At 35.5% G+C, this 26,777-nt stretch overlaps 1 protein-coding gene across 3 annotated transcripts; it reads left to right on the top strand.

Annotated features, from left to right (window-relative positions):
- Positions 1–6,630: 6,630 nt before the first annotated feature.
- Positions 6,631–26,156, top strand: LOC136802852 (uncharacterized). Of its 3 annotated transcripts, none has more exons than XM_067059613.1 (6): positions 6,631–6,703; positions 19,601–19,682; positions 22,262–22,631; positions 22,951–23,208; positions 23,591–23,737; positions 24,797–26,156. In XM_067059613.1, exons 2-6 carry the CDS (start codon positions 19,666–19,668, stop codon positions 25,259–25,261), a joined length of 1,257 nt encoding a protein of 418 aa, XP_066915714.1. In that variant the 5' UTR covers positions 6,631–6,703; positions 19,601–19,665; the 3' UTR covers positions 25,262–26,156. The 3 variants fall into 3 exon arrangements, with proteins under 3 accessions (XP_066915714.1, XP_066915713.1, XP_066915715.1); XM_067059612.1 differs by lacking the exon at positions 6,631–6,703 and adding an exon at positions 19,230–19,303; XM_067059614.1 differs by lacking the exons at positions 6,631–6,703; positions 19,601–19,682 and adding an exon at positions 21,044–21,196.
- The last annotated feature ends 621 nt before the right edge of the window (positions 26,157–26,777 follow it).

Raw genomic sequence — 26,777 nt, 5'->3', positions numbered from 1 at the left:
CCATTTCTCTAGTTCTTTTTGTTTAGCTGCCAATACTTGAGGGTTGTTACTGGAACTGTAAAGGACTTCTTCTTCAACTGGCTGCCATTGAATATTTTCAAAATCAACGCACTTAATAACACCCGACACTAAATTTTTAACATTAAACCAATGTTTATTCTTGCCATTAGCTTTTCCAGCACGATTAACAGCGATAAATTTTTCTTCCTTATTGGTATCTGGGTCAATGAACAAAATTTGTTGTCCAATACGAGGAAGCTGAATTCGTTGAGAGTTACTTTTATTTCTACGATCAGTCTTTTTCTTATCTCCCACCGGATGCGTCGTTTCAATTGTTTGGATCTCTGGTATCTTTTTGTCAGGTTTAGTAAGCTTAGGTTCTGCGATCGGGTTTTCAACTGGAATCATAACTGTTTCATTACTAACAATATCGATGTCTAATAGCTCTGGAATGGGTACTTGTGGTTGTTCATCTTCATCTGGTACGATAAGTATCTCCTTTAGTAATGATCCCGACTTTTCCTTATTTGCTTTCGTCAAATGGCATGGACTTACTCGTAGAACACTTCCTCCGTGACGCACAACAACAACTTTTCCGTCAATTCCGATAATGGTACCTGGACCATGCCAGTCCTTGTCTGAATTTCGTTTGTAATAGACTGTATCTCCATTATTAAACTCTTTGCTCGTTGTTGTTCGTGTTTGACGTGATAACGCTGTTTTGATTCTTTTACTGGATTCAGCTTGGATAAATGCCCTTCTAGCAGAGTGAAGAGCATTCAAATGTTCAGCAACAAATTCACTTGACGTTTTCGTTCTAAGGGCTGGTAACTGAGATGTTAACGTGGACGGAAGATTTGGGTTACGGCCGAAGACAAGTTGATTAGGACTGTATCCCAAGTTGTTGGACAAAGCATTTTTCGCACTTACAGCCCAAACAAGTGCATTCTGTATGGAGCACTGAGTATCAGCAACAATTTTGTGGATCATGTTTCCTAGAGTGGCATTATGTCTCTCGACTACCCCATTTGACCATGGTGATTCAGCAGCTGTTGAAGCTATCGATACATCTAAAAGTTCTGCTACGTCACGAAGCAGTTCATTGTTAAACTCTCCTCCATTGTCAGCAAAGATTGATTGTGGTGAACCGAAAATAGCAACCCAGTGTTTCAAGATTTCGTCAACTATCACCTCCTTGTGTTTAGATTTGATGACGGATGCCGCAGAGTAGCGAGTAAACAAATCGATCATATGAAAAATAATGTACTTTTTATCGTTAATTGTGATGAACTTTAAATCCATTGCAAGGCAACCATTAAATTCTTTGGAAAGCGATAACGATACGACAGGTCTGGCTCTGGCTTTTCGGTAACGTGTACAAACATCACATTCCTCTGCAACTTGATCGATAAGTCCCAATAACTCGTCATCTTTGATTTCTGCATCTTTTACGATAGTTTTCAGTTTTGTGGAATCAACAGGATGTCCAAACTGTTTATGCAGCTTAACAGCAATAGACTTTTTCTCCTCTTTCGACTTTGTGTTTAAATCATTTATTGTAAGATATAACTCAATTGGTGCTTCAGGTGCGATATTACGATTGACAAGAATCTGCTTTGGCGAAATAGGAATACAATAATGTCCGCTTGAAGTGTGTTGAAGTTTTATCTCTGTACCGAAAAGAGTTATCGTGTCTTTAACAAAATCAAGTTGTCCACCGGCTTCCTTTATACTATGCTTGGAAAGCAAAAGAGGTACCTCACAGTCGACTACACATCTGTAAGGATATGCCCTGGTTTTCCACCGATGTTAATAGGAATGTTTACTTTCTTCAATGATTGATAAACTTGACTAGGACCGAATTGATACGACTTCTTACTTTTTGTTTCTGTTACGTCTTCGCGATTTGGTAACGAATCGAGATAGCAATTTAACCAATTCTTTCCGCATACATTTGAAGGGCACCCTGGATCAATAACTGCACAACTTAATGTTTCTGATACCATCTGCTCAAGAAAACATAACTCGACTCCACTTTCTTGCGTAAATAACTGGATTTTCAAATGTTGTAATGATAAGTCCTTTTTATCTGCATCCGGACAGTCACGGTAGTAGTAATGATTAGATGAAACCACAAATTTTTACAACGAGTAGGGTTACCATTTTCATCTGGACAGTTTCTATAACGAGTCGATGACTGTGCTTGAGGAGCGCGACTGTCCTCTTGACGGGATCCTCGATAGTTAGCTCCTCCACGTCCACGATATCGATTAACTCGAAAATTTCGTCCTCGATTAGCAGAATAATTGTTACGAGAATAATATGCTTGTTCATTTTCAACTAAAATATCTGATGTATCTTCAGTCGTTTTATCATCAGTCGTACACGAATCGTAAATCTTAGCTTTAATCTGCCGTTTCATATCATCATACTTCAGTTCTGGAATAGTGGCTCTGGCTTAAATCACGTTTACTTTTTGGTAAATTAGCATTTTTCAACAATTGATAAGCTAGTACTGGCGATGGTAACTCAATCTTATAAGTTTTCAGTTTATGATTGAGTTGTTCAAACTGATTGATATATTCTGCGATATTCATACTCGTATCTCTTTGAAACGTTTCGAATTGTTCGTATGCAGTAAACATTGCCTGATCTTTTGACACTGCATAGAGTTCTCTCAATTTGGTTATAATAAGCACATCTAAACCCTCTTCGACATTTAGCTGTTCTTTCGTTAATGTTGCACATGCTTGGCGAACCTTCGGGGATAAACTGAGATACAACACAGGTCCCTGTTTTGTTTTAGCTAAATCAGTTACTAACTGCCACATTTCAATTTCATGTAACCAATGTTCAAAGTCTCCATCTTCGGAGAACGGGGGCAATCCATACTTTTGCCCTATCGAAACAACACCTGCCATTTTCAACAATTAACCACTTTAGTTTATACTGTTATAACAACCAAAGTTCATAAACTTTATCACACTTTAGTAACCAACCAATAATATCTTTACTGCAAAACCACCGAATGCTGCTACCATGTAAATTGGTTGTTACTCACCATTCACAATAGTTGGACATCAACCAACAGGATCACTTCTTTATTTAATTATTCAACTAGAAGAACAATGTTAACAGATTTGATTGACAATTGAATTCGATTCTGTTCGATTGACATCCCCTGGAATAAAAGACACTACTACTGTTGCATTTGCCAAAACATATATTGGAGCTAATTTATTAGCTTAGGTTAATTATCGAACCTGCTTCTCTCGCACACAGATTCCCATGTCTAGCATTCCACTTTAACGTGTCAATATTTCCCCCAATACTTTTCCACCATGTTTCTTCTCAATAATCGGCTGACAGCAATTATCTCTGAAACCACGGCCAGCATAGATTCTACAAATAGACTCCACTTGTATTCTCCACCTCTGCCAAATAACTTAAAATAACTTTACCGCCCAACCACCTAACACATGTTGTTTTTTGGTTTTCTCCCTTTTTTCTTTTCTCTTTTAGGTGAACATGACGGTTCGACGTCGTCAACCAATCACCACCCAGCGCCTTGGTCCTAGAGTTTTTTCCTGATGGCAGGTTTTTTAGCCCAAGGACCAACTATTTGGGATGTGCTGTGTAATCACTAACCGGTAGTTTTTATCGCAAAATCTACCCTTTTCAAAAATCCTAATAATATGGTCTCTTACACTGGCTCGGCCACGGTCTAAAGTGCTTACAGATACTATTTACACTGACTCGGCCACGGTCCACAGTGCTTACAGATACTATTTACACTGGCTCGGCCACGGTCCACAGTGCTTACAGACACTATTTACACTGGCTCAGCCACGGTCCACAGTGCTTACAGATACTATTTACACTGGCTCGGCCACGGTCCACAGTGCTTCTTACATATACTTTTTACACTGGCTCGGCAGTGTGGAATCCATGCAAAAGCCACGCCAAAGATATTTTGAGGATCAAGAAGGTTACACCCAATTGAGGACATTCTCACGCCGAATATATTCGGCGTACTGTGCATGAATTCCAGACTGGGCCACAGTCCATAGCGCTTACAGATGCTATAATTTACACTGGCTTGGCCACGGTCCACAGTGCTTACAGATGCTGATAGCGTCAGCCTGGGTTTAGGTCCCAGGCAAAAATTAGGTCCCCCCTGAGTTTTAAGTCCCCCCAAAGATTTATGAATTTTTTGTTAGCCCCCCGGACTTTTGACCCTAGACACTTTCAAAAAATTGATCCAGTAAAAGAGGGTTTTCCAAGTTAAATTGCGTTCAGTTCTAAGTTTAAGATAAAATATTTTGCACACTTTCTATAAAAATATTGCCCGCAGAGAAATTTTTTTCCGATTCATGAGCTTCAATTTGAGTAATTGAAGCCAACTATTAAGCTGAATTATTTTAGCCCCCAGGTTAAGTGATGAGATTTTAGCTCCCCCCATGTACCTAGGTCCCCCAGAAAATTGGTGTATATACTTCCAGCTCCCTCCTTTTTTGGGAACAATTTAGGGTGTAACCCCCCCCCAACCAGCAGGGGGGGCTGATGCTATGAATGCTATTTACACTGGCTCGGCCACGGTCCATTTTGTTCGGACCATGTTCGGGCCATGTATTTACATAGGAATGTATTCATAGGAATAGTGGAATTTAATTTTATTTACCTTTCCTGTTTTATCATCATCCATTGTTAAATATTTTCATTAGACAAATTCAAAGTTCCAAATACCAGTTTGATTCACAAAGTTGTATAACAGTACAAAAAATGATCCAGTAAAATTCTGCTTCGAATAGGAGAAGACCACGAGAAAAGGGAACGGGATAAAATAAAGAACAAAAAGAAGACCATATTATGTAAGATTCAAATCATTCTTTTTAATAAATTTCCTAACTTAATTGGAAAATAGATGATTAACTTTTATATTTGAACAATATATATTTGAATAAAGATGAAGATTTTTAAATTTGTTTGCTAAAATAAGGAATTTAAAATATAAATATTGGGTCCTGAAATTACACGCGCGATCGTAGCAAGTTTTCGAAAATCTGGCCCGAACATGGTCTGGCCATTTTTTAAAAGTATTAATCCAGAGGCCCTAGCATGCTCCGGCCATGCCGTGGGTCGTGTCTCCATTTATTCTCACTCAGATCATCCATGCTAGGCAAAACAGAATCTTCATTTCGAACAACAGACTAAGTAAATCTAATTCAGCCTTATCCTTTGATCCCCATTAGGTAAAACAGGATCATAATTTTCGAATACTACTCATGATACTTTTACTGTGTTCATTTCGAGCAGTTTTATCAATCATTTCCCAGAGAGGTCAGATAATAGACCTTTTTTCAAAGAGGACGTCCTGTTGAATAATTATGTAGTCCAGCCATAAAAACAATGATAGAGCCATGCATAATTACTGTATCATGCATATTGTAATAATTATGCATAGTTTTATCATTGTTTTTCTGCTGGACTACATAATTATTCAACAGGGTGGCCTCTTTAAAAAGGTCTATTGGCTTGCGTATTGGTCCAGACGGCAGTGGCGGCCTGGCAGGGGGTGCAGGGTGTGCAGTGCACCACCCAGAAAGACCTGAGAGGGGCGCCAAAAAAGCTTTTCAAGAGGGCGCCAAAATTCTCTTTGATGTTTGGTTGGGCGATTTTGCGCCCTTTGACACGTTTTTAGCGGCTTCTATAAGTGCAATGTAAATTTTTTTCGCCTGCGGCGCTTCGTTTTATTTTACGAATCTTTTCAAAACTACTTACTATCAACATTGAATTGCGAAAAGTCAAAGCAAGAGAAGTGTTGTGTATCCGCCAGGAGTTAAAGAGGATGCTCAAACCCCAAAATGAGAGATTGATCGAAACTACTCGCTGTGGTTTTTGTGGTCTTATGCGGACTAACTTTCTCCTTTTTAGAATATCTTGTAAGCTGTTTGACCTTTCTTACACCAAATTTTTTTTGCCTGCGGCGCCAGAATTACAAAGAACCCTTATTCTTGCCAACTTTTGAATTTTTGGGGCCTCTTTCACCCATTGATCTTTAATGGAGAGTGAAGTAAGACCAGGAAATAACAAGGAAATAGATATCAAATTATCATTTACCACTTACAGTTACACCACCTTCGTATAAATAAAAGTTTGTTAACTCAGAGATTCCGGGCGTTACTTTCAACCAGTCACTGCTCTTACAGTTTAATAGTTTCATATAATAGTATAGGCGCAAATAAGGACAAAAATAACAGGGGCGCCAATTTCATAGTTTTTTTTTAAGCCAGGCCGCTACTGGATTGGTAACGGTATGAAAACATTTTAAAGTTTTGTTTAAAAAAACTGATAAACTCTCAAACTATGCCTTACCTTAAAATCTGACCTCTAGTATATGAATACTGAGCAAAAGTATTTAAAGATAAAAAAGATAAAACATAAAGTGTAAAAGTCAAAAGTCAAACCTTCGAACCTGCCTTGTTCTGTGGAGATTTGCGGACCTAACGAACACACTTTAACTGAGATTTACCTTATTCGATTTCGTAATCTTTTTTAGTGACAGCCAATCCAGTTACTCTAATGTTCCGCTCGGATATTTTAAGTAAGTGTGAGCACGCCTGATGCGTTAGAGAGTCTGACCACCGTAATACACATTGGAAAAGAAAATTCCTGCGGTTCACGGTTTTTCTGCCTGCTTATGGTAAGTATTGTACCTTTTTCTATTGGTTCCTTTACATCGATCGCCAATAGGTCCAATAAAATAATATATATAGCATGGTTTCAGCCCCTTGAATTTTGGGCAAAATGACAAGAAATGAGGCATGAGGCTGAGGGAGGGTAGGCTACGTCATATCTTCCTTCGTTTCGAGCGTAAAACAACTCCTACTCTTCGGGCTATGAGCACTGCTCTTGTTTTGGATAGAAATTCTCCAGAGAAATCGCATGCGCACTGAAGTTTTAATGAAACAATAGAGAGTTTCGAAACCTAAGCCAATCAGCTGTGTTTTAAACATTCTTTTATTTAAAATCTCTATTGATAAACATCTTTTGTGAATGTTGTCTATTATGTTTAAACCTATTAATAACCAGTAATAAGCAATTCCCGGTGGGGGTCACTAGTGGCCGCCTATAGCAGTGCCTATAGACCTACCAAGAGTAAGGCCTAAATGCCTGGATCTGTCATCTGTCTATTGTGTAGACTAAGGGAGGGGGATTTCTTTTAAAGGGGACCAAAGAAAAGTCATTTTGAATTTAAGGGGAGGATAATTCATGTGAATCAAAATCTCCTTTCATGCTCTCATTACTTGATCTTTCAAGAGTTTAATTTTTTAGACTTTTTAAGTTTACAAACAAAGGCGGCAATCAAAAATATGTTCCATTCGGGTCCTAAAACATCTTCAAATACAGTCGGTCGGTCGGTATAGTAAATTTTGTCAGATTTTTAAGATCTAGTAAATCCCGATGAATCAAGTAAGTCGGCAATCAACACAATCTTATGCTGCCATCTTTAATCTGCCAAACTAGATGTAACTAGGCTAGTCTTACCTCTTTTACCTTTTCCTTTACAACAATACAATGCTATGACAAGTTGACACAACACATGTGTACCGTCAACTACTCCAACTTAGGACTATCTTACGCAACATGGGACGGCCATTCCACCACCATTTCACCGAACCTCCAAAGTCATTTGATTTGAGTTTAATGAACCGCGTATTAAAAAACACGATTTCTCTCTGGATTTTACAGTAGATGAAAATGCAGACCAGATATCAACAAGTCCCATGTTGCGTACACTCGTCCCAAGTTGGAGCAGTTGACGATACATGTACATTGCCAAGTAATCCCTGAGAGAAGTTTTTATAGAAATCTGCTATATACGAAAACAAAAGTGGTTTCTTCTACTGATTGCTTCCAAGCGCTCCTTCGCAGCTGTTTATCAAATTTCCACCAATGAATTTGCCGCAATTAAAACGGCCCTTCTTTTTGGCACCCGTGGCCTTTCAGTGCCTTGCACGATGAGCGGCTGTAAAATCCCACCCTTCATATATTTGTTTCAATCCGTGATCTGTGGCTTAGGTTTTTTCTCATCTTCAATTTACTGAAGACAGCGGGAATTTGATGCGAGAGTTAGATTGTCAACAAAATGCCGTAAAATATAATTGAATAAAAGAAGAACTTAAAATCTTAAATATTTTCATTTTGAAGAATAGGTGCAACAAAAGTGAAACATAGAAAAGTTTGATTTTACATTGCATTAATTGAAATGGGGGATTTGGAAAATTTTCTATGTTTAGTTTTTTGCACAAACCCCTGTAACTATGAGCAAGTGACGCGACCAGGTTGTTGCGTTCTCCATCCAAAACAACTATCGTTGAAATCACTACTCCACATATATACATTACTTTCCCTCAGTCAATAAAAACGTGATAAATTGTATTGTCTCTAGTTAACTGTTGTGGAGTAATTAAGAGCCATTTTCTGTAAGAACCAGGCAGTTTTGGACAATTTTGATAGTAGAAAAATTTGAATGTAAGCCACAGAGGTAATGTTTTTAGATTAGAGGCTAATATTTTTATCTAGATCTTTATATGTACATAATAAATTGATTTTTACTATTTAATACTTATTATTTTATTATTTCTATATTTTATATATTATAAATTGAGGCTACATTCTTAATATTTTTCATTTTATTAATCATATTTTTTGTTACATTGGCGATAATAACTTTGTATAAAGTTTTTGCTAATCAAATAATAGAAATTTCATTCTAGATTTGAAGGACTCATCACAAGGCTTCCAAAAAACCAAAAGTTTGCTATATTTCAGTTAGCCAATAAAAATTAGAAAATGAAACCTTGTTGGTTGCAGACATAACTTTTTGTTAAATTTGATTTAAAATCAGCAATAAACATTAAAATGAGTTATTATTTGCCTTTTAATACTTTGCTGTACTTGAACCAAAACTTAATTATTGAAATTTGTTGTCTTGAATTGTCTTTTTAACTATGATTTCCTGAAAATTGAAGATTTATTTGTAAAAGAGAATCCAATCATATATAATTTTTTGTTAAAATCTAATCTTCAAAGTTAAGATTTGAGCTTGACATCAACTGTTGTACATTTTCATAATCATTAAATATGATTTTTCCTTGAGAGTCACTATACTTTTTCAATAGAAAGGGTTAAATGTATAATAATGCTGTGTTGCGGACATAACTTTTTCTTCTTAGGGTAGAACCATAGAACATTATACATCATTAATTAAAGATTTTGGAGTGTCTTTTTCTATTGCCAAAATTTGAGGAATATTATAGAGACTAAATCAATATAAAACCAAAAGATTTGGTTTGGTTTGATTTCAGTTATTACATGTTTTTCTTTGAAAAGAACAAAAGAGGACTTATCAATGATATTAGAACTTTCTCATATTTCTAATAGAAGAACGACCCTCTAGAGGACACAAAAAATTAAAAGAAGCAAGGAAATGCATGGTTTTTACAAATGTAACTCTTTAGTATTGTCAAAGTGTTAGCATAACTGCTTAAGGGGGTCAAAAATCTGATAAAATACTTTAAATAGTTATGTCCGCAACATACAATATGCTACAGAATATGACTCTGTTTTGAACTATTGGAGCAATTCTAACCAGTCTGTAAGTGAATGTGTAGTAGATTATGTTGTGTGAACACTACACAATGAATTTAATATGCAAATTAATGCATGATTTATCCTTTATTCAAGCTTGCAGGCTCAGAACCATCATTTTCAAAGAAACAAAAAGGTTATTTTTCTGTTAAAATTTTAATTTTGGACCTCAACTTAGCATCAGAGTATTTGTTTTCTATTTCTAATAGCCTAAGCGCTACTTCCATATAATAAAACATCATGCCAGCTTGCAAATACACTTTATCAGCAACATTTTAGATGAAATAGGTATGTCCGCAACATGAAATACATATGATATGAGGTGATAAAACTGAAATCTTGCCAATGGAAAATTATCAGACTTTTTTCTGGTTTTAACCAACTTATAATGACCTCAAATGCAATAATTTGTCAAAGAAACCTAAAAATGGTGTTTGGGGGCTGAGAAAACTTCATGATTTGTTGCGGACATAATTTTTTGTTGCGGACATAACTAATTTTTGGAGAAACTAGTTTGTTTCTGTCTCCCAACAAATAGCCTTTGGGACTTCAAATTTGTAAAAAATGACCCCAAATATGACCCTTGATATAGAAAAGTGATTCAGCTGAGTAAGAATAACTCCTTTGAAAATTTAAAGGATAACATAATGTGCGGACATAACTCAAAATTGTGAACGGAAATCATACCCTGTTCACTTCAAAATGGAATATTTTTCAATGAAGGACAACTGGTATTTTAGTGTTACTTGGTTTGGTTCTCTAATGGATGGGAAGGGTTAAAAATCAAATAACTATAGATATTAACACTTTCACTTCTCTAGCAAATCAATTGTGTGCAGACATAACTTTGTGAACGGAAAAAGTTATGTCCGCAACTTTTTGCATTTATTCTGGGAAAAACTTCATTTTGAAAAATCTTTTTGTAGATTTTGTTTTTCATATCCCTTGGCTGTAATAAAAAGAAAAATTAAGTATGATCAGACATGATTGGCCTAGATTATTAAATAATGAACTTAGACAATTTGCTAAAAACCTCATTTTCCGTTCATATTTTGATGTAAAAAGCTGTCCTGAAAAAATTGTGTACTTTGTAAAGTGAAAAAAATGACTGTTTAAGCTTGCCAGTATCAAGACTGATAAAAAACATCAGCTGGTATCATTATTGCATGCACCTAGATTTTTCACTGGAGCCTCAAAGTTGAAAAGTTGACAAAACCGAAAATGGGTGACATTAGCAGACTCATGCTCTTAAATAGAGTTATTCAATAGGCCGTCACGTACTCCAAAACATCAGGTCTCCCAGCTAAGGATGATAGGAAAGTCAGTTGAGGAGTCCATCAGTCATTCCAACCTTCCTATTATTCCTATCTCTAAAGAAGGATGTCGAAATTAGAAGAGGGATGTCGACAAAATTACCTTTTGAATATTCAGCATGTTAAATTTAGCAAAATCTGAAACTTTGGTGGTAAAAAAGTTACAACTTTTTCTTTTATCGTACCTACCTTTTTGTACCCAGTGTCAGACTTAAACTCGTATATCAAGATTACAGGATTTCGAGTATGGGCCGATTTTACTTTCGTCTTGAGTGGTTTTATTTTCGATTTTAAGCCAACATCTTAGCAACAGGGTGCTCACCCATAGTTACAGGGGTTTGTGCAAAAAAACTAAACATAGAACATTTTCCAAATCCCCCATTTCGATTAATGCAATGAAAAATGAAACTTTTCTATGTTTCACTTTTTCGCATCAAATTCTCGCTTTCTTCAGTAAATTGAAGATGCGAAAAAATCTAAGCGACGGATCACGGATTGAAACAAATATATGAACAGTGGGATTTTACAGCCGCTCGTTTGAAATGCAGCAACCTCATTGGTGGAAAGTTAATAAACAGCTGTGAAGGAGCGCTGGGAAGCAATCAGTAGAAGAGACCACTTTCGTTTTTGTTGCAGATTACTATATAAACTTCTCTCAGGGATTACTTGTCAATGTACATGTACACATGTGTTGTGTCACCTTGTCATTATTGTATTGTTGTAAAGGAAAAGATAAAATATGTAAAACTAGCCTACTTTTGGTAGAAATTTTAGCCAGACTAATTTTAGCGTATATTAGCAAGTCAGGAAAATCTTGATTTTTTTTGGATTTATTTTAGCGAATCACGATTTCAAAAAATTTTGCATGGATAAATTTTAGCGAATGATCGTATTACATTATTGATTGAATTTGTTTTCTAGCATTTATTTGCACCGAAACCTTCTCTATTGATAAAAATCAAGGCAAGGCAATCAAGGTATCAAGGCAATATAACCAGAAATTTTGCGCGGATAAATTTTAGCGATCTGGTGTTTCGGCTTGTTTTAACGAGATTTGTTTTAGCGAAAATAGGGAAAACACACTAAAACGCTAAAATTAGTCTCGCTAAAATTTCTACGATTTAAAGTAGTTTCTAATCCTGATATAGGAGTTTAAGCTTAGACAGACTATTTGAGTCTAGGAGGCTTTGAGGCCCATTTTTGCAACTATAGACGCTTTCGATGAGCGCCCGTCAGTACCTTGGACTGACTACCTTAAAGGAAACCTTTTGGCGGGAATTTAATTTGGCGGATGGCCGAAAAAGTTTTTTAGAAGGAATTTAATTTTGTGGATGGTCGAAAAAAGAAATTTTGGCGGGAACTTGATTTGGCGGATTCTGGCAAAATCCGCCAAATTTTCTCTCTGCCAAAATTTCTTCCTTTAAGGTACCCAATTCCCCCATATGGCATGGGTTGACCAGGGCAAAGGTTCATTCACTTGCCAAGTGAACAGCTGCGAGTAGGAATCGAACCTTAGTCGCCTGTGCAGCAAACAAGGTTAATAACCACTATACCACAGCACTTAACGATGTCCGATGCTTCGACATTTCCTTGAGGCTATTGGAGTGAGCTTGCCTAGGCTTAGGCAATTTAAGGCGTGTCCAAATTTTTCAAATGTACCTTAATTTTTTTTCACCACTTCCACTTGTCAAATCGTATCACTTCAAACATCGAAAGAAGCGTATTGGAGTGAAGATCACTAGACTGGCTGTTTAAAAATTAGTTTTTACACCAAAAAAAAGATAGTAGGAAAAAAGCAAAAAATACTGACAAACTTGTTTCTTGAATAACACCAGTTTGGCTGATGGTATAAACATGAAATTTGGACCAAAGCTGCATATCATCAAAAGGATTATTTTGAATAAAATGTTTTTTCAAATCTTGCTGACATCAGCAGAATCTAAAAAAAATTTTTTTCATAATGGTATGAACATGAAATTTGGACCAAAGCTGCATATCATCAAAAGGATTATTTTGAATAAAATGTTTTTTCAAATCTTGCTGACATCAGCAGAATCTAAAAAAAATTTATTTTCTTGTATATTGTATTCTTAAAATACATTGACAGCTCAAAGGTGTGAATTTGATATTTTCACGTTGCGGTTGCAGTTGCCGTTGTGACTGCGGAAACTCTCTAATATATCCTCCAACCCCCATGTACGAACATTTTCTGGAAGAGCCCAATGTAGAAACATGGACACTCACAAAAGCAGATGATCAGTCCATCAATGCATTCCACAGAAAAATCTTTAATGTGAAATGGCCACATACCCTCAGTAATGAAGCATTATATCAGTTTGGGAAGCCATCCAGGATCCTGCCATTCTATCAGCCACCATAAATTTTCCATAAATTTGACGTCAATCAGAAAGGTTGTGCTCTTCGTTTTTTCAAAAAAATGGAGAACTTTTAATAAAATTTCAAAAAATGGAAAAAACAACCAAAATTTGACAAAAACTGGCATCACCTGACAAGAACCTGACCCTTGATGAAGATGAGATTGACAACAACCGTTGTACGGAGCATAATTGCATTAAAGATAATGAAAAAATGAAGATTCAATGCCATAAATGTCAAAGAATGCTACATTATGCCTGCACTGGACTACCACCATACCAGCTGAATATGTTTTTGAATAAAGGTTACAGAAAATACCAATGCATAACTTTGTTCTCCGGCAAAAGACCTCAGCATAAAAATCCATCATCAAGCAGAAAGAATAGAATGCTGTACACATAGCTATAAAAAAATTGATGCATGTGAAACCATAATACACCATAAAAGTGAGAATGAAAAGAGACTTAACACCGTGGTCAAGGACTTAAAGGCAAAATGTCAGGAATACCTAAAAGACAAAAATCAAGTAACTGATCTAATCCAGAGCCAATTTTCCGTCCTGGAAAAGAAGCTATCCACTAAAATTGAAGAGACAGTGAATGCTAAGATTTCGAAAGTCCAAGTGGCTAAAGAACCAAAAAGTTTTGCCGACGCTGCGAAAGTAAATGGTTCGTTGAACCTAAACAACATGAAGCAGTTACTCAGAAGGGAGAAAGTCGAAGAACAAATCGAAGACCAAAGAAAGCTGTCAATAGACACAAACATCATCATCCACGGGGTGCGTGAAAAAGAAAATGAAGAAGATATCGATTTCGTAAACGAACTTTTGAACGACGTCAACGTAAATACTCAACCAACCTGGTCTCTGGAGTTGGAAAACAATTAAATAGTGTGCGTCCAATCAAAGTCGCCTTCAAAGACAGCCCTATAAAGTACCGCTTCATGAAGAAGTTGACTGAACTAAGACAGCACGAGAAGTACGTAAAATTGAGCATCACCGACAATTTAACGAAAATTGAGAGAGAGCAAATCAAAGAATGGAAAAGAAGAGCAGACGAGATGAATAAAGCCAAGTCGAATGAAGACTTTAATTGGAGGGTGCGGGGAAGTCCTCGTGACAAACTGTACCTAAAAAAGATTTTTTGTACAAGATCGGTTTAGAGGCCCTCGTGTGCCTGGACTGTAATTCTTTAATAAATAAATAAAAATAATGATCTTTTCCTTTGCTTTGGGAAGTAGTAATGTTTTCGGTTGTTTTCGATGGAAAATGGTAAGAAACTTAAGTTTACAAGTGTCATTCAGTTTTTGGTGGCTGATAGAATGGCAGGATCCTGGATGGCTTCCCTAACTGATATAATGCTTCATTACTGAGGGTATGTGGCCATTTCACATTAAAGATTTTTCTGTGGAATGCATCGATGGACTGATCATCTGCTTTTGTGAGTGTCCATGTTTCTACATTGGGCTCTTCCAGAAAATGTTCGTACATGGGGGTTGGAGGATATATTAGAGAGTTTCAGTCACAACGGCAACTGCAACCGCAACGTGAAAATATCAAATTCACACCTTTGAGCTGTCAAAACTCTGACTAAACCCCAATAAGCCGTTTTCTTTTCTCGTGCCCGACAGCAAATCACTCATTTTGGCGTTGTCAAACAATGTAAGATTTCTACATAAAAATCAACATAAAAAGCAGAACGTAAGGCATTTTTGAAAAAATATTTCAGAATCTTTAAACTTTTTATCATTTTTATGCTTTTTTTCTTGTGTTACCTGTGTAAGTTTCAAGTATTGAATTTTTGAAATCCTGATTTTAAGTTTGTACAGTTTGTTACTAATAGCATTACAAAATAATTCTGATCATTACAGTATTTTTAGTTTACATTGAAAAAGAAAAGCTTTGGGGTTAACCATTTTTCGTTACTTTTAAAAAATGGTAGACGTTGTCGTTGTGAAAAATAAATAAATAAAAAATGAGCAACAACGGGAACGCTGGTTTTTTTAACACCTACATGAAGCAATTTTACACGCCGTTGTGACTGCGGAAACTCTTAATTGTCCAGGGGTAGTGAAAAATAATCAAAATTTGCCTTGTCCGGGGTATAAGTTTGCACTGTCTGGGGGTAATTTGGGTTATCCGGGGGGTCAACTGATGCTTGTCCGGGGGTAAAACCTGTTGACTTGGGAGCTAAAAGTCACTTTGTCCGGGGGTAAATCACTGAAAATTTTTATATCCTCCACCCCCATATTCAATTTTTTTCTGGAAAAGCCCATTATACAGAAATATAGGTTCGATATATTGAACAAGTCTCAGTTTTGTTTTAATAGTTGTTGTTCAGGCCATATTTTAAAAAGGCAAGACAACATCCGTTAATTGGCAACAAGGGTTTTTCTGGTGTTCTTGCACTAAAAAGGCTGTATCTAACTAAATTTTAGTGATTTCAGGAGGGCAGCGTCTGATAACTGGACTCTAAAAGGGAATGAAAAATGGCCCTTCGTTTATAGGTTTGTTCCTAAAAGTTTACATTTTCTCCAATGACCTGATGCCTTGTTTTAACATTAAAAAACACTTTGAAAAATTACCTACCTTATTGGTATATATTTATTAATATATGTATTAAATTTCGAGGGTACTTAATTTCGCGATTTTTTAGGCCAAATTTTGCGAAATTTAATACCGTTTATATTTTTCAAAAATACAAAATCGCGAAACTAAATACACACAAAAAATTTTCGAAATAGGTCAAAAATCGAAAACTTATTTGTTACACTTATAGTTACTAGTTTTGGTATGTTTACACCCAATACGTTGTGTTTCAAGCGAAATCAGTCATTTTCTTACCTCATTCCCACTTTTTGAAAATGCCCAATTTAGTGAATCGCGAAATTTAATACACGTGAATATTTCCAGAAACTGGCAATCGCGAAATTTAGTACACGCAAAAAACGTTTCCTCGAAAAATTTTTGCGAATGACGCATCTACATGTGCAGAATTATTTTTACTTTAGGTTGTAAGAAGGCCTAGCAAATCAAAGCTCTATCTCGAGAATTAGATAATAAATTTGGTTTCAAGCTTTCAACTTTTATTAAATTGTCTTGGGATCTCGTAGATGACTGATGGTGTTTCTTCTGAAACCTGAAATTCCCTCTTACTGTATGGTGACTTTTGAATAGTAGTTTCTTTTTAAAATTCTTAATTAACAAACTAATTTAAAAGTAAATGGACTTGAAAACATTGCAGCTGACAGATTTTTTTAATTTGACATTCTTTTCTTATCATTTTTGTGATGCACTCTGGAGATTTCTATAATAACATCTTATTATTATGTCATACAAAATTGGCTTACTTTAATCTGATAACTCTGTAATATTATATTTTTCTTATCATAACTTTCTTTGTGATCCTAAAGTTATGCAATTAAACGTGAGTTGTCATTAATATATTTTCTTACTGACTTTTTAACTCGTAGTAAGGAAGTCTTTATTATTTGGATTTCTCATTTTTGATATTCTGAAAAGGACTATTGATTTTTTTTTTTGTATTGCAATCCAATAATATTATTCAAAGGAGATTAGTATGTAGTATCATTTTTATTTTGTAGCCTATTGTCATAAGCCTTGGTTGCGCAGGCCAATGGCTCTGACTGGGGTTCTAGGTCCCCCCGCCAAATTTAGGTCCCCCCTGAGAACAAGGTACCCCAGCCTGATAAAATTTTAGGTCCCAGTATAATAGTGGAATAATTTTTGATGAATAATTTTTTTCAATGTGAATTTTTACCATTTTAGTCAATGAAAGCACAAGTAAATAAACAGTAAATAAACAGTAAAGTAAATTAGTAGTAACTAAACATTATACAACTTATGCACCCTTGAGTTCTTAATTGCCCTCTGAAATAGTGCCAAGAGGCTTAACCTTTTCCAGAAAGATTTTGCAAAGGACTAAGTTATATGTAATACAATTTCAAGGCAAGCAGTAAGACTTAGCTACAACCAAAGTCAGCTAAGATATTTCTAGAAGACTGCATGAACTTTTAGCTTGGCTCTGTGACTAGAAACACAATCAAGGGGTTCCTTTTGGAGTTTATCTTAAAATTTGAAGAAACTTTTGTGTTGTACAGACTTTTTACATAAGAAAGGAAGAGTATCTAGCTAAAACGTCAATGTAATGAATTAAGTTTTTTTTCGTTTTTGGAAAAAACCCAGGTATATAAATAATGAGATAAAAATAATATCACATTAATTAACATTTAAAAACCTTAAAAATAATATATAGACCTATTCTTCTGTATAGTGAAAACTATAATTTAGAACTATGAAATAAATATCAAGATATCAACAAAATAAAATATACTTTCGCTTTTGTGGGATAAAATAAAAGTCTTTTCTTTTTTGAAAATAAAATATAAGTTCTTCATTGTTTTTGTAAAAGTGCATTGATTTTATATCAATCAAAAAGTAAGGAACAATAAAACTACTAAAAACAAAATTTCAACAACGAACATAATGGCTTGAGTCTTTTCCACTGCCCCAGCGGTTGGTTTTTGGTCCAAAACTTGATCCGATTCTGCGTGGCTGGCCCCTGGATCCCATCAAAACCATTGACCTGACCTCGCTTGTTGCTGCTGCTCTCTGACATATTACTTTTTTACTTTCTCATTTTTTTTTCTCATTCTCTTAAAAAAAACATCAAATCAATCAATAACACTGTAATAACAACTTATTAATAGGTTACGAAACTTACTTCTCAACTGTTGTTTTTGTTTTAAAATACGTACATATTCTACATGTAGAACAACTGCGAACTTTTCTTCTTTTGAATCTGCTGTATGTTCGAATGTTTTGTTTAGAATTCACAAAGCTCTATTTACATGTGTGTGTGCACTTTTAGAGAATGCAATAGCATGTCTTCATTTTTGCATTCTAAGGATCAGATGACACTTCGGATGAAAACATAAAGGTTTAGAGAAATTAAAAACCAACAGTAAAGAAAAATATTTAGGAAGTGTTATTTAGCCCCAGAGCTACATAAAATTATGCAGCCCCCCCAACATAGAGCCCCTCCCCGCCTGTCAGGAAAAACAAACAGCTTAATACAACGATTTATAATTTTCCCCGAGGTCGATGCCAAACCACTGCTGGAAAGTGGGAGGTCTAATTCCTGGTGTAAGCTCAGAAGAAGCAACAACGAAAGTTTTTTTAGTTCAAATTTCAAATTCGATAAATAATGATAAAACAACAACAATAAAAATAATAACGGTGTCCGCGTCCGGAACGTCGACGTAGTGTTTCCATGGTAAACACTACTGGAGTTTTTTGTTCCCTCTGCGGGGATATTCCAACCCCGCAGTTTTCCATTCTACGGGTTTACATTCAGCATGCCAATTTTATGTGTTAATTAATGTTTTTTTCGATCGGCGACATCGTCGGCTGACTCCTTCGGAGTCCAGCGGGCGAGTGTTTATTTTTTGCAAAACTGCGTTGAAACAGCTTCGGTTCAGTAATTTTCAATTGTTCATTTTCATTTGTATTCAGCTATACGTAGTTTTTCATTGTGCACCATGACACTATACAGTAAAACAAATGTTTTGTCCTTTATTTATAGAAAGCAATTCATATTAGAACTTTTATTTATGATTAAATATCAAAAGCTGAACCAGCTCTTTGTCTAGATAAACACCGTTCTTAAACTCCCTGGCCTGTTTAATAGTATTTTGTTTAAAGTTTTACATTTAGTCATTTTCGGTTAGAAGTAGCCTGACAGAATTGAGATTCGACATTGAAAATGATACAAAGTAGATTTTTGATGTCAGTAGAACCCAAACACAATGTAGATTAATAAGCCAGGCTCAGAAGAAGTTTTTATGGATTTTCTTTTTTCATTTTAGAATCTTCATATAATAATTATAATTGCTAAAAAGGAAATTTAATTTAACGCGCTTGATAGGAGAAGTCCATAGTGGTAAGTTCATCGTCTCTATTCATCATCGATGATATCTGACTGCACCTTTTGTCAGAGGTCCACGATCATAATCTCAAAACTCTTACTGATATTTTTAACTCCTCCTACCTAAACACTGGAGATATTTTCCTAGCCTCGTGTTCGAGTTCGACAAAAAAATCCGTCACGTCTCCTGTTGGACGGTATTTTCAGACATCGTTTTCAGGGGGGTGCTTTCGGTATTTAGAGGCTCTGGTACTCATCAGAACATTTTTGACCGTTCTGGCTGATCTGAGAATCTGATGTTTGTTTTTTTAGAATGGTTTGATAGGACTGGAAGATTGTTGATGAATATTTAGCGAAAAGAGAAATCAAAAGAAAAGATGTTGCTTCGAATATTGTAAGTGTTTTTCTTCGACAATCATAATTTAAAATGCTTCAACAGTTCTGTGTTAGGGTTCCTACGTCTGTCAGAAAAGGCTGAATATTCTTAGATATTCTGGAATTCGCAGGACTCTTTCCTCGGTCTAAAAACATTCTGACATTACCAGCTGACCCAAAAAGAATTTTACACCTTAAATAAAATCTTAGTTGAGCTCAAAGTGGATAGTCTAACTTTGATGTGGTTTTCCTTGGTTTGAAAGTTTAAAATTCACTTTTCAAAACACTTAAAAATGGAAACTTTCGTTGATTTAAAGATTGTGCTCGTTACCTGCAAACTTTCAAATATATCGATTCTAAAGCTTCCCAGGAGCTTTTTAAAAAAGACTATAAGATCAAGGGTTGAATAGAGAAATTTGATCTACTACGATTGCTCCTACCCCCTTATGTAGTAGCAGAGGGCATTTTTTTTGCAAAGATCTATCAAATTTGTTGGCGATGTCTTACATATAAGTACACTTTATCCATCATAAGTTATACTCTTCTTCATTATGAGACCGATTTTATAAGAACACACTCGGGTCGGAATGACTGAACTTTTAACAAATTAAAGGCTTCATTAGCTAAAGATAGGGTATGGCCTCCTAAAAAATGCGGAAACATTTACTTTAGAAATAAGAACATGATAAAAACAGTTTGAGTCTGACAGTTCTAAAAAAATAAGTCTGAACAATGGTTCAACGGTTCTGATTGAAAGGTACAAGATACAACTTTAAATAGTGAATGAATATCTTTTTGCGTCCATGGTTTAAGCAGAGATAATAGGCATAAAATGCGGTATAAGAAAATTTTTATCGTTGGTTAGGATTCGAAGAAAATGAAAAGTATGTCGGACAGTCTTTTTGCTTTACAACAAGTGAAAGCTTCGAGGATTTCGGGGAATTTTTTAACTATAAGGTCTAAAGAAAAATTTTACGTGCATGTGAAATGCTTATAATAGCCTAAAAGTGGAGTTTTTTTGTGTATTTTAGTATTTTTGTCGATACTTTTCTTATAAAAAAACTCTTTGCAGCTCTTTGACATGAATTATAAAAAATCGAAAAATATCTCTGTTTTTTCTATTATAAGAAATTTGACAATATGAGAACAATTTTCTTTTTTCGCACGTTTTTTTCATACTGATGAACTGATGCTATATTCGATGGGGACAGGAACAAAAAGCTCTGGGTAATTTAAATGTGAACTTTTTAATTGTTTGGATCTTTTAGATTCTTCAAGTTAGATTCTGGTTCACTTTTATCTTTGTATGTTGATCTTATAAAAAGGTTAAAAAGTCATTAATAAAGACGAGGGGAGACGATATTGTTTTTGAGATGTTTTGGTATGTTACATAAGTTAAGGAAGAGTATTACAAAAAAGTGTTTGAGAGAAACATTAATTTCATGAAGGCAAAATAAAAAGTTTCAAACTAGTTGAAATTTGTTTTGTTGTTTTTTTCACTCTTTTGAAGAGGAACATGAAAGATTTGGACAAGTGAGTTGATATTTTCCTAACTTTTTTTAAGATTTTATAGTTTTTTCATCAAACTCCAATATTTCTGATGAAACATTTTCCGAATGAGTTGTGTAACATAGCTATGCGTGATTTCCTCAATATCGATTATTCATCGATCTTGTAAACTTTTTCCGTTTCAAAAAATGAAAATTAAACTAAAACATGGAAAAAAGTTTTTTAATACAATCACCATTCATAAGGTTGCGTCTGTTATACTTTCTACAAAACTGTATATTATTAACTGAGGTTATTCCAGTAAGGAAACAATAAAGTGAAATAAAAATCGGGCTTCGTCAAATGATTAAATTGCATCCTTAAGATTTCTTGACCAAATACGTATCATTTATCGATCGTCTCAAAAAACAATTCTCAACTTCAGTTGACCTAGAATCTGGCAATGTCTGTCTATCTGTTAGTCTGTCTGTCAGTCTCGAGACTTCAATAATGGTTCGATTTAGCTGATATTTTGCACACTTGATACTATTTTCATATTTAAGGGCGTGGTCACAAGATTTAGCATTAAAACGAGGCTAAAACTTTGGAGCAGACTGGAGACTTCAAAAATAGTTCACTTCGGCTGAAATTTTTCAAACTTGATCCTCGGCGAACCTCTGGGTTTTTTGTTGTTTTTTTTCATTTCTCAAAATTTTCCTTTTCAAGGGCGTGGTCACGAGTTTTAGCACCAAAACGAGGTGTATTCCTAGGTTAGGATCCAAACACAACCTAAAATCTAACATGTGGTACAGGCTTCGAGCAAAATTATTTTGCGAAAGTCTTGACAATCTCTCTGAGAAAATTTGCAATTTACAGATAAAAAAGCCCACAAAAGGCAATTTAAGGTTCAGATGCTAAATTCTACGATGGGTGATGTTCTTGGCATATTCTTAATTTTTTTTGGCCAATTTCATCATAAATATTCTTATAAAATACATTCCTATAAAAAAAAACGTGTACGATAAACCTTATTGAATATGGCAGTACGTCATATGGTTCTTGTAGATTATTTTTAAGATGATTTTTTGACACAATACATTTTATTTGTAGGGATAACCACACACAATATGTGGACCAAAACAAAGGAAAACGACAATTCCTATCCCTCATGACACGTATACGGGCTACACAAACGCTGGGAGCAACACTCACCAGTCGCGGTAGTTATGACCGCGCGGCCAACATCTACAAGCGTTTAATCGAAGACGCTTTGAAAAATCATTCAGATCATTTCAAACCAGATCGCTGTTTAACATTGGAGACAGCGCTGGAAGTTCAAGATGAGAACGCTCAAGACCGCGCGTGGAAATTGAGGAGCGCTATTGACACAGTCTATGATGAATGTTTGTGTGATTACAATGAAGTTTCCGATGCCATGCCTTCAAATCTTCATACTCGAATCAAAGATACCATTAATAAGGTATAGTGTTGTTTAAAATGTCATTGCAGTGGTGCATATCATGAATAGCGGTGTAAATGCATCGAGAGCATTAGATCTACTTATGATGATATAGCGCCATTTGACGTTAATTATTAGCACTGTGATGTCCTCTTTTCGGGAACCACTTTCGAATAAACTGATGGCGGATTTAGCTTTATCCAGGGTTTATAAGTGGATAAATCCTGGGCTCAGATGCGCTTATTTGAAAGCAGAAAGTAACAAAGGGATGAAGTTTAATTGGTTGTCTGAATTCTCTACAGCTTTAACTGTTTTCGCATTCTGTCTTATGTACATGTAGGCGTCAAGCAAAATTACATCAGGAGATCAACAACACGGCCTTACCGAATACATCAACTTGTTAAAAGACATGAAAAACAATGACAAATATCGTGATCTGATCTCACCAGCTGCTAAAGTCATGGTCAACGAATCTCTTGAAATTGCTGAGTCAGCAGATGATCTAGATCTGAAGAACAGAAAGTTAAGAGAAAGCCTGGATCGAGTTTATAATGAAGTTCGGCTGCCGGAAGTTTACTCGCCCAGTGTTGGACCATTGGTGAGTTCTCTTTCACTCAAGTCTTATATTCCAACAATATGTTTAAAAACATCCCCCCTCCCCCGCGAGACCGCTAAAATTATCGAGGCCAATTTTTATGTCAAAGATTGAAATTTTTCAAGATTTCTCAAACAAAATTTATTTCTACCTTTTCACTTGTTCTTCAGACTTGTATCTTTTTTTTTTGAAGAGAGTGAAAAGCAGCATTTTTTGTAAAGAAAAACGAAAAACTATCCAATGAACAGCTCTTTTTTAATCAACGAACGTCATTGAGCGTGCTTACACAGCATTTTTAAATTTTATTGTTTACTATGCTTTTTCAGCATAAGATCTTATAAAAAAAGAATATCTTCAAATTATCGATCACAATTTTTTCTCATAGAAATCGAAAAAACAAAAACCCAAAGACAGCGGTATGCTTGTAGTGGATTTCAACCAAGCTGGAGGCTCCATGTTCTCTTATCAAATACAAATCTTAGATGATAAATGTATGGGTGGAAGCAGTCACGCCCAAGCTTTGTTAGAAGAGGTATAATCATTTTGTTTCTCGTTTTTTTTTGTTGGCTTTTATTCAATACACAGGTAGTCTAGATCTAGACTAATAATTCAAACTTCCAGGTCTATAATCAGCTTCACCTAATTATCAAACACTAAAAGGTGAACAGTACTGCAAAAGAGAAGTGCGCTCGTCAAAAGAGGAAAAACTATTTAAAACACTCTCTCGCGCGGAGAGAGTGTTTTTTTATGGCAGACATACTCCTATTTTCTACTTTGTAGGAGAAGCTGGGAGAAGTGCCCCTATTTTGTGTAATAAGAATAATGGTCTGGAAATCGAGACTAATACACAGGTTGCAAAATCACGCTTTTACTCGAAATTTTTATGTGCTTGTTACATAACATTTATTTCTGATTAGTTCGAATTTATTGACACTATTGAATTTATCAGCTGTAAGTTGTTAAAGCAAGTAACATGGGAATAAAATCACATGAACTTTTTCGAGTAATCACATGTTTTGACTTCATTGATTTAATTATTTTGCAACCCGCGTATTTAGGGAAATTACAATGCTACGATATCTGTTCCTTTTACTTGCAGAACCTTTAAAGGGACGTCTTCATGTGAGACTGATTTAAATATACCGACTCGAAATTGAAAAATTCGAAATATTAATCGCTCTCTGGATTTTTCCAACCGTCAACTTATCAAAATACGGATAGCTTTTAAGTTTTTCAATTTTTCGGGAAACATATGCATTAGATTTGATTTATTCTACCCTTTTTCGGTTGTTTTCTAGATTTTTAATAGTTTTATGCTGCCTTTTTAGCAAAGTTGCTAACCGAACCTACTTTTTGACTTGCACATCCCGTAAAACAACAAATTTGACCTCTTCTCGTTATCCACATCCCATTCGTTCCATCTCGGGTGTATTATCCATACATTCCTCTTGCAGTAAACGAATGTTTGAAGTCTTTCGAAGTCATTAGAACTGTGAGTAGTGCATGATTGAGGCTTTCATCTCTGTCATAAAATATAGTTTCTAGAATATACCGAAAGTGATTTTTTCAAAGTAATTTTGTTACCCTTTAGGAGAAGAAGTATTTGAGTTTCCATGGTAACCTAGCAAGAACAAACCGGGGTGGATTTGCCAGCTTTCGGATTTTACCCACAGTGAAAGACGAGTTTAGGGGCATTCTGAAAAACACCAAAGCCGTCATGCTCGAAGTCATGAATTTGGAAAAACAGAATATCCGTTATAAATTCCAAATGGCGAACGAAGCTCATTTGAAATCGTTCAATTGGCAAGCTGAATTTATTGTGGAGCCGGATAATCAATTCCATACGGTCGTTATCGATGTTTTGTCGTTTTGGCCGACAATGTTCGGTCATGTATTGTCGTCACCCGGAAATGTCGATTTCTCGAAAGTTGATTGTCTCGGTATTCTAATCAGTCATGTTACTGTTGATGGAAAGGAAAACCCGGACTTTGTGGAGGGACCCTTCGGCCTCGCCGTGAGGTCCATACGTCTTATTAAGAATAAGGATGATGATTAAGATGATTTATGTTTCAAAACTTTTCATTTCATTTGCTCTTGATATGCTCTTAAGGGATTTGGAGGAGTCCGGAATAAAGGGTGACCGGACCTCGGATATTCCGCTGTTAAGAAAACCGGGAATAATGCGATCCGAAGATACCAAAATGGTCAAATCATGATTGGGATAATCAATGACATTGTACAGCAGACTTCCGGGCGAAATTTAGTGCGCCCTCGAATTAACATATTAGATCATTAAAGAGTTTGTCATATGTTTATTATAACCTTATTTGGAAATATCATTTGATTTGAAACTGGTATGCGAAAGTTGTACTACATAGTTTCATCATAATGGTAGCATGGATTTTTTTAAAAGTTTTTATTGCATCTTTATTATTAGAAGTAATGATTTTATTTTTTTACTTTCGCCGCGGAAGATTCGGTTTGTGTCCGTCATCAGGGACTCAGCAGGCGCGGTACGTTTATACATCGTTCCGAAGTCGTTCTTCTTTGCTTTCATAAACTTTGGAAATAAATAATTAAATGAATAATTTTTAAGCTTTTCTTTGTAAACATAATCAGAGCGGCTCCGACCGATAGGAAAGGAAAAGTAGAACAAAATCCTCCTGCTTTCTGTTTTACATTTTATGACATCTTCTCTCATGGCGTCTTCGCTTATGACGTCTTCGGCTTGTTTCTTAATGTTACGGTTTGGAATGATGCGGAACCGGCTCGTGACTGAAGAATCCCATTTTACTGCTAATTTCCATTTTATATAATTTCTGTGTACATAATCTGATTCAGAAGTTTTTTTTTCAATTTTTTTGTATATTAAGTAAGTAATAATATTTTCGTTTCAGAAAGATTTTTTAGTTTCTTTTCTGGTTTTTAGAATATAATATGAAATGAGTGAACCGTGAGTCTTCTATCCATTCCGACCCAGAAAGGAGGTACAAAATAACGGAGTAGGATAACTTATAAAAGAACGTCCACTCGACTGAAATGGATTGAGATGAAAGCCCGGCGATTGCAATCTGAAAGAGTTGTAGAGTTTTTTTAACGGTTACTAAGCACTCAGTAACGCCCCCTTACTAACGATCACAATGTGATGAAAGTTTTGATGGACATTTCGTTGGGCCATTTCGAAACAAGTGTAGGAGCCTTCCTTGCAAAAACATATTTGAATCATTAAAAACATCCGCGATCGAACAACTTGAGTGGGGTGGTTCATGATAAACTAATTTATTGTAGCTCCCTCAGCTTTTTTATGGGAGTCATTATTTAGTAGGGGAGTTAATATTTCCTGGGAAATTGTTACTTTAGGGGAGTCACTATTTCCTTGCTTATTTCAACTGGGAGGTCAACATTTACGTAAACTTATGTAGCGTAAAATGATCCGCTATACCGGCACCCCGGAAACATATTTGGTAGAAATTTTCGTTTACCACGTTGAAAGCTGAATATCGGGAAAGTTTTTTAACAATTTGGAGAACGTTTGGATGACGAAATTTCGCTTGACCATGCTAAGAATTATA

Source organism: Clytia hemisphaerica, unplaced genomic scaffold (assembly GCF_902728285.1).
Source record: "Clytia hemisphaerica strain Z4C2 unplaced genomic scaffold, Clytia hemisphaerica genome assembly, whole genome shotgun sequence".
Taxonomy (NCBI): Eukaryota; Metazoa; Cnidaria; class Hydrozoa; order Leptothecata; family Clytiidae; genus Clytia; species Clytia hemisphaerica.
Note: the sequence above shows the minus strand (reverse complement) of the source record. Positions and strands in the feature narration are given on the sequence as shown.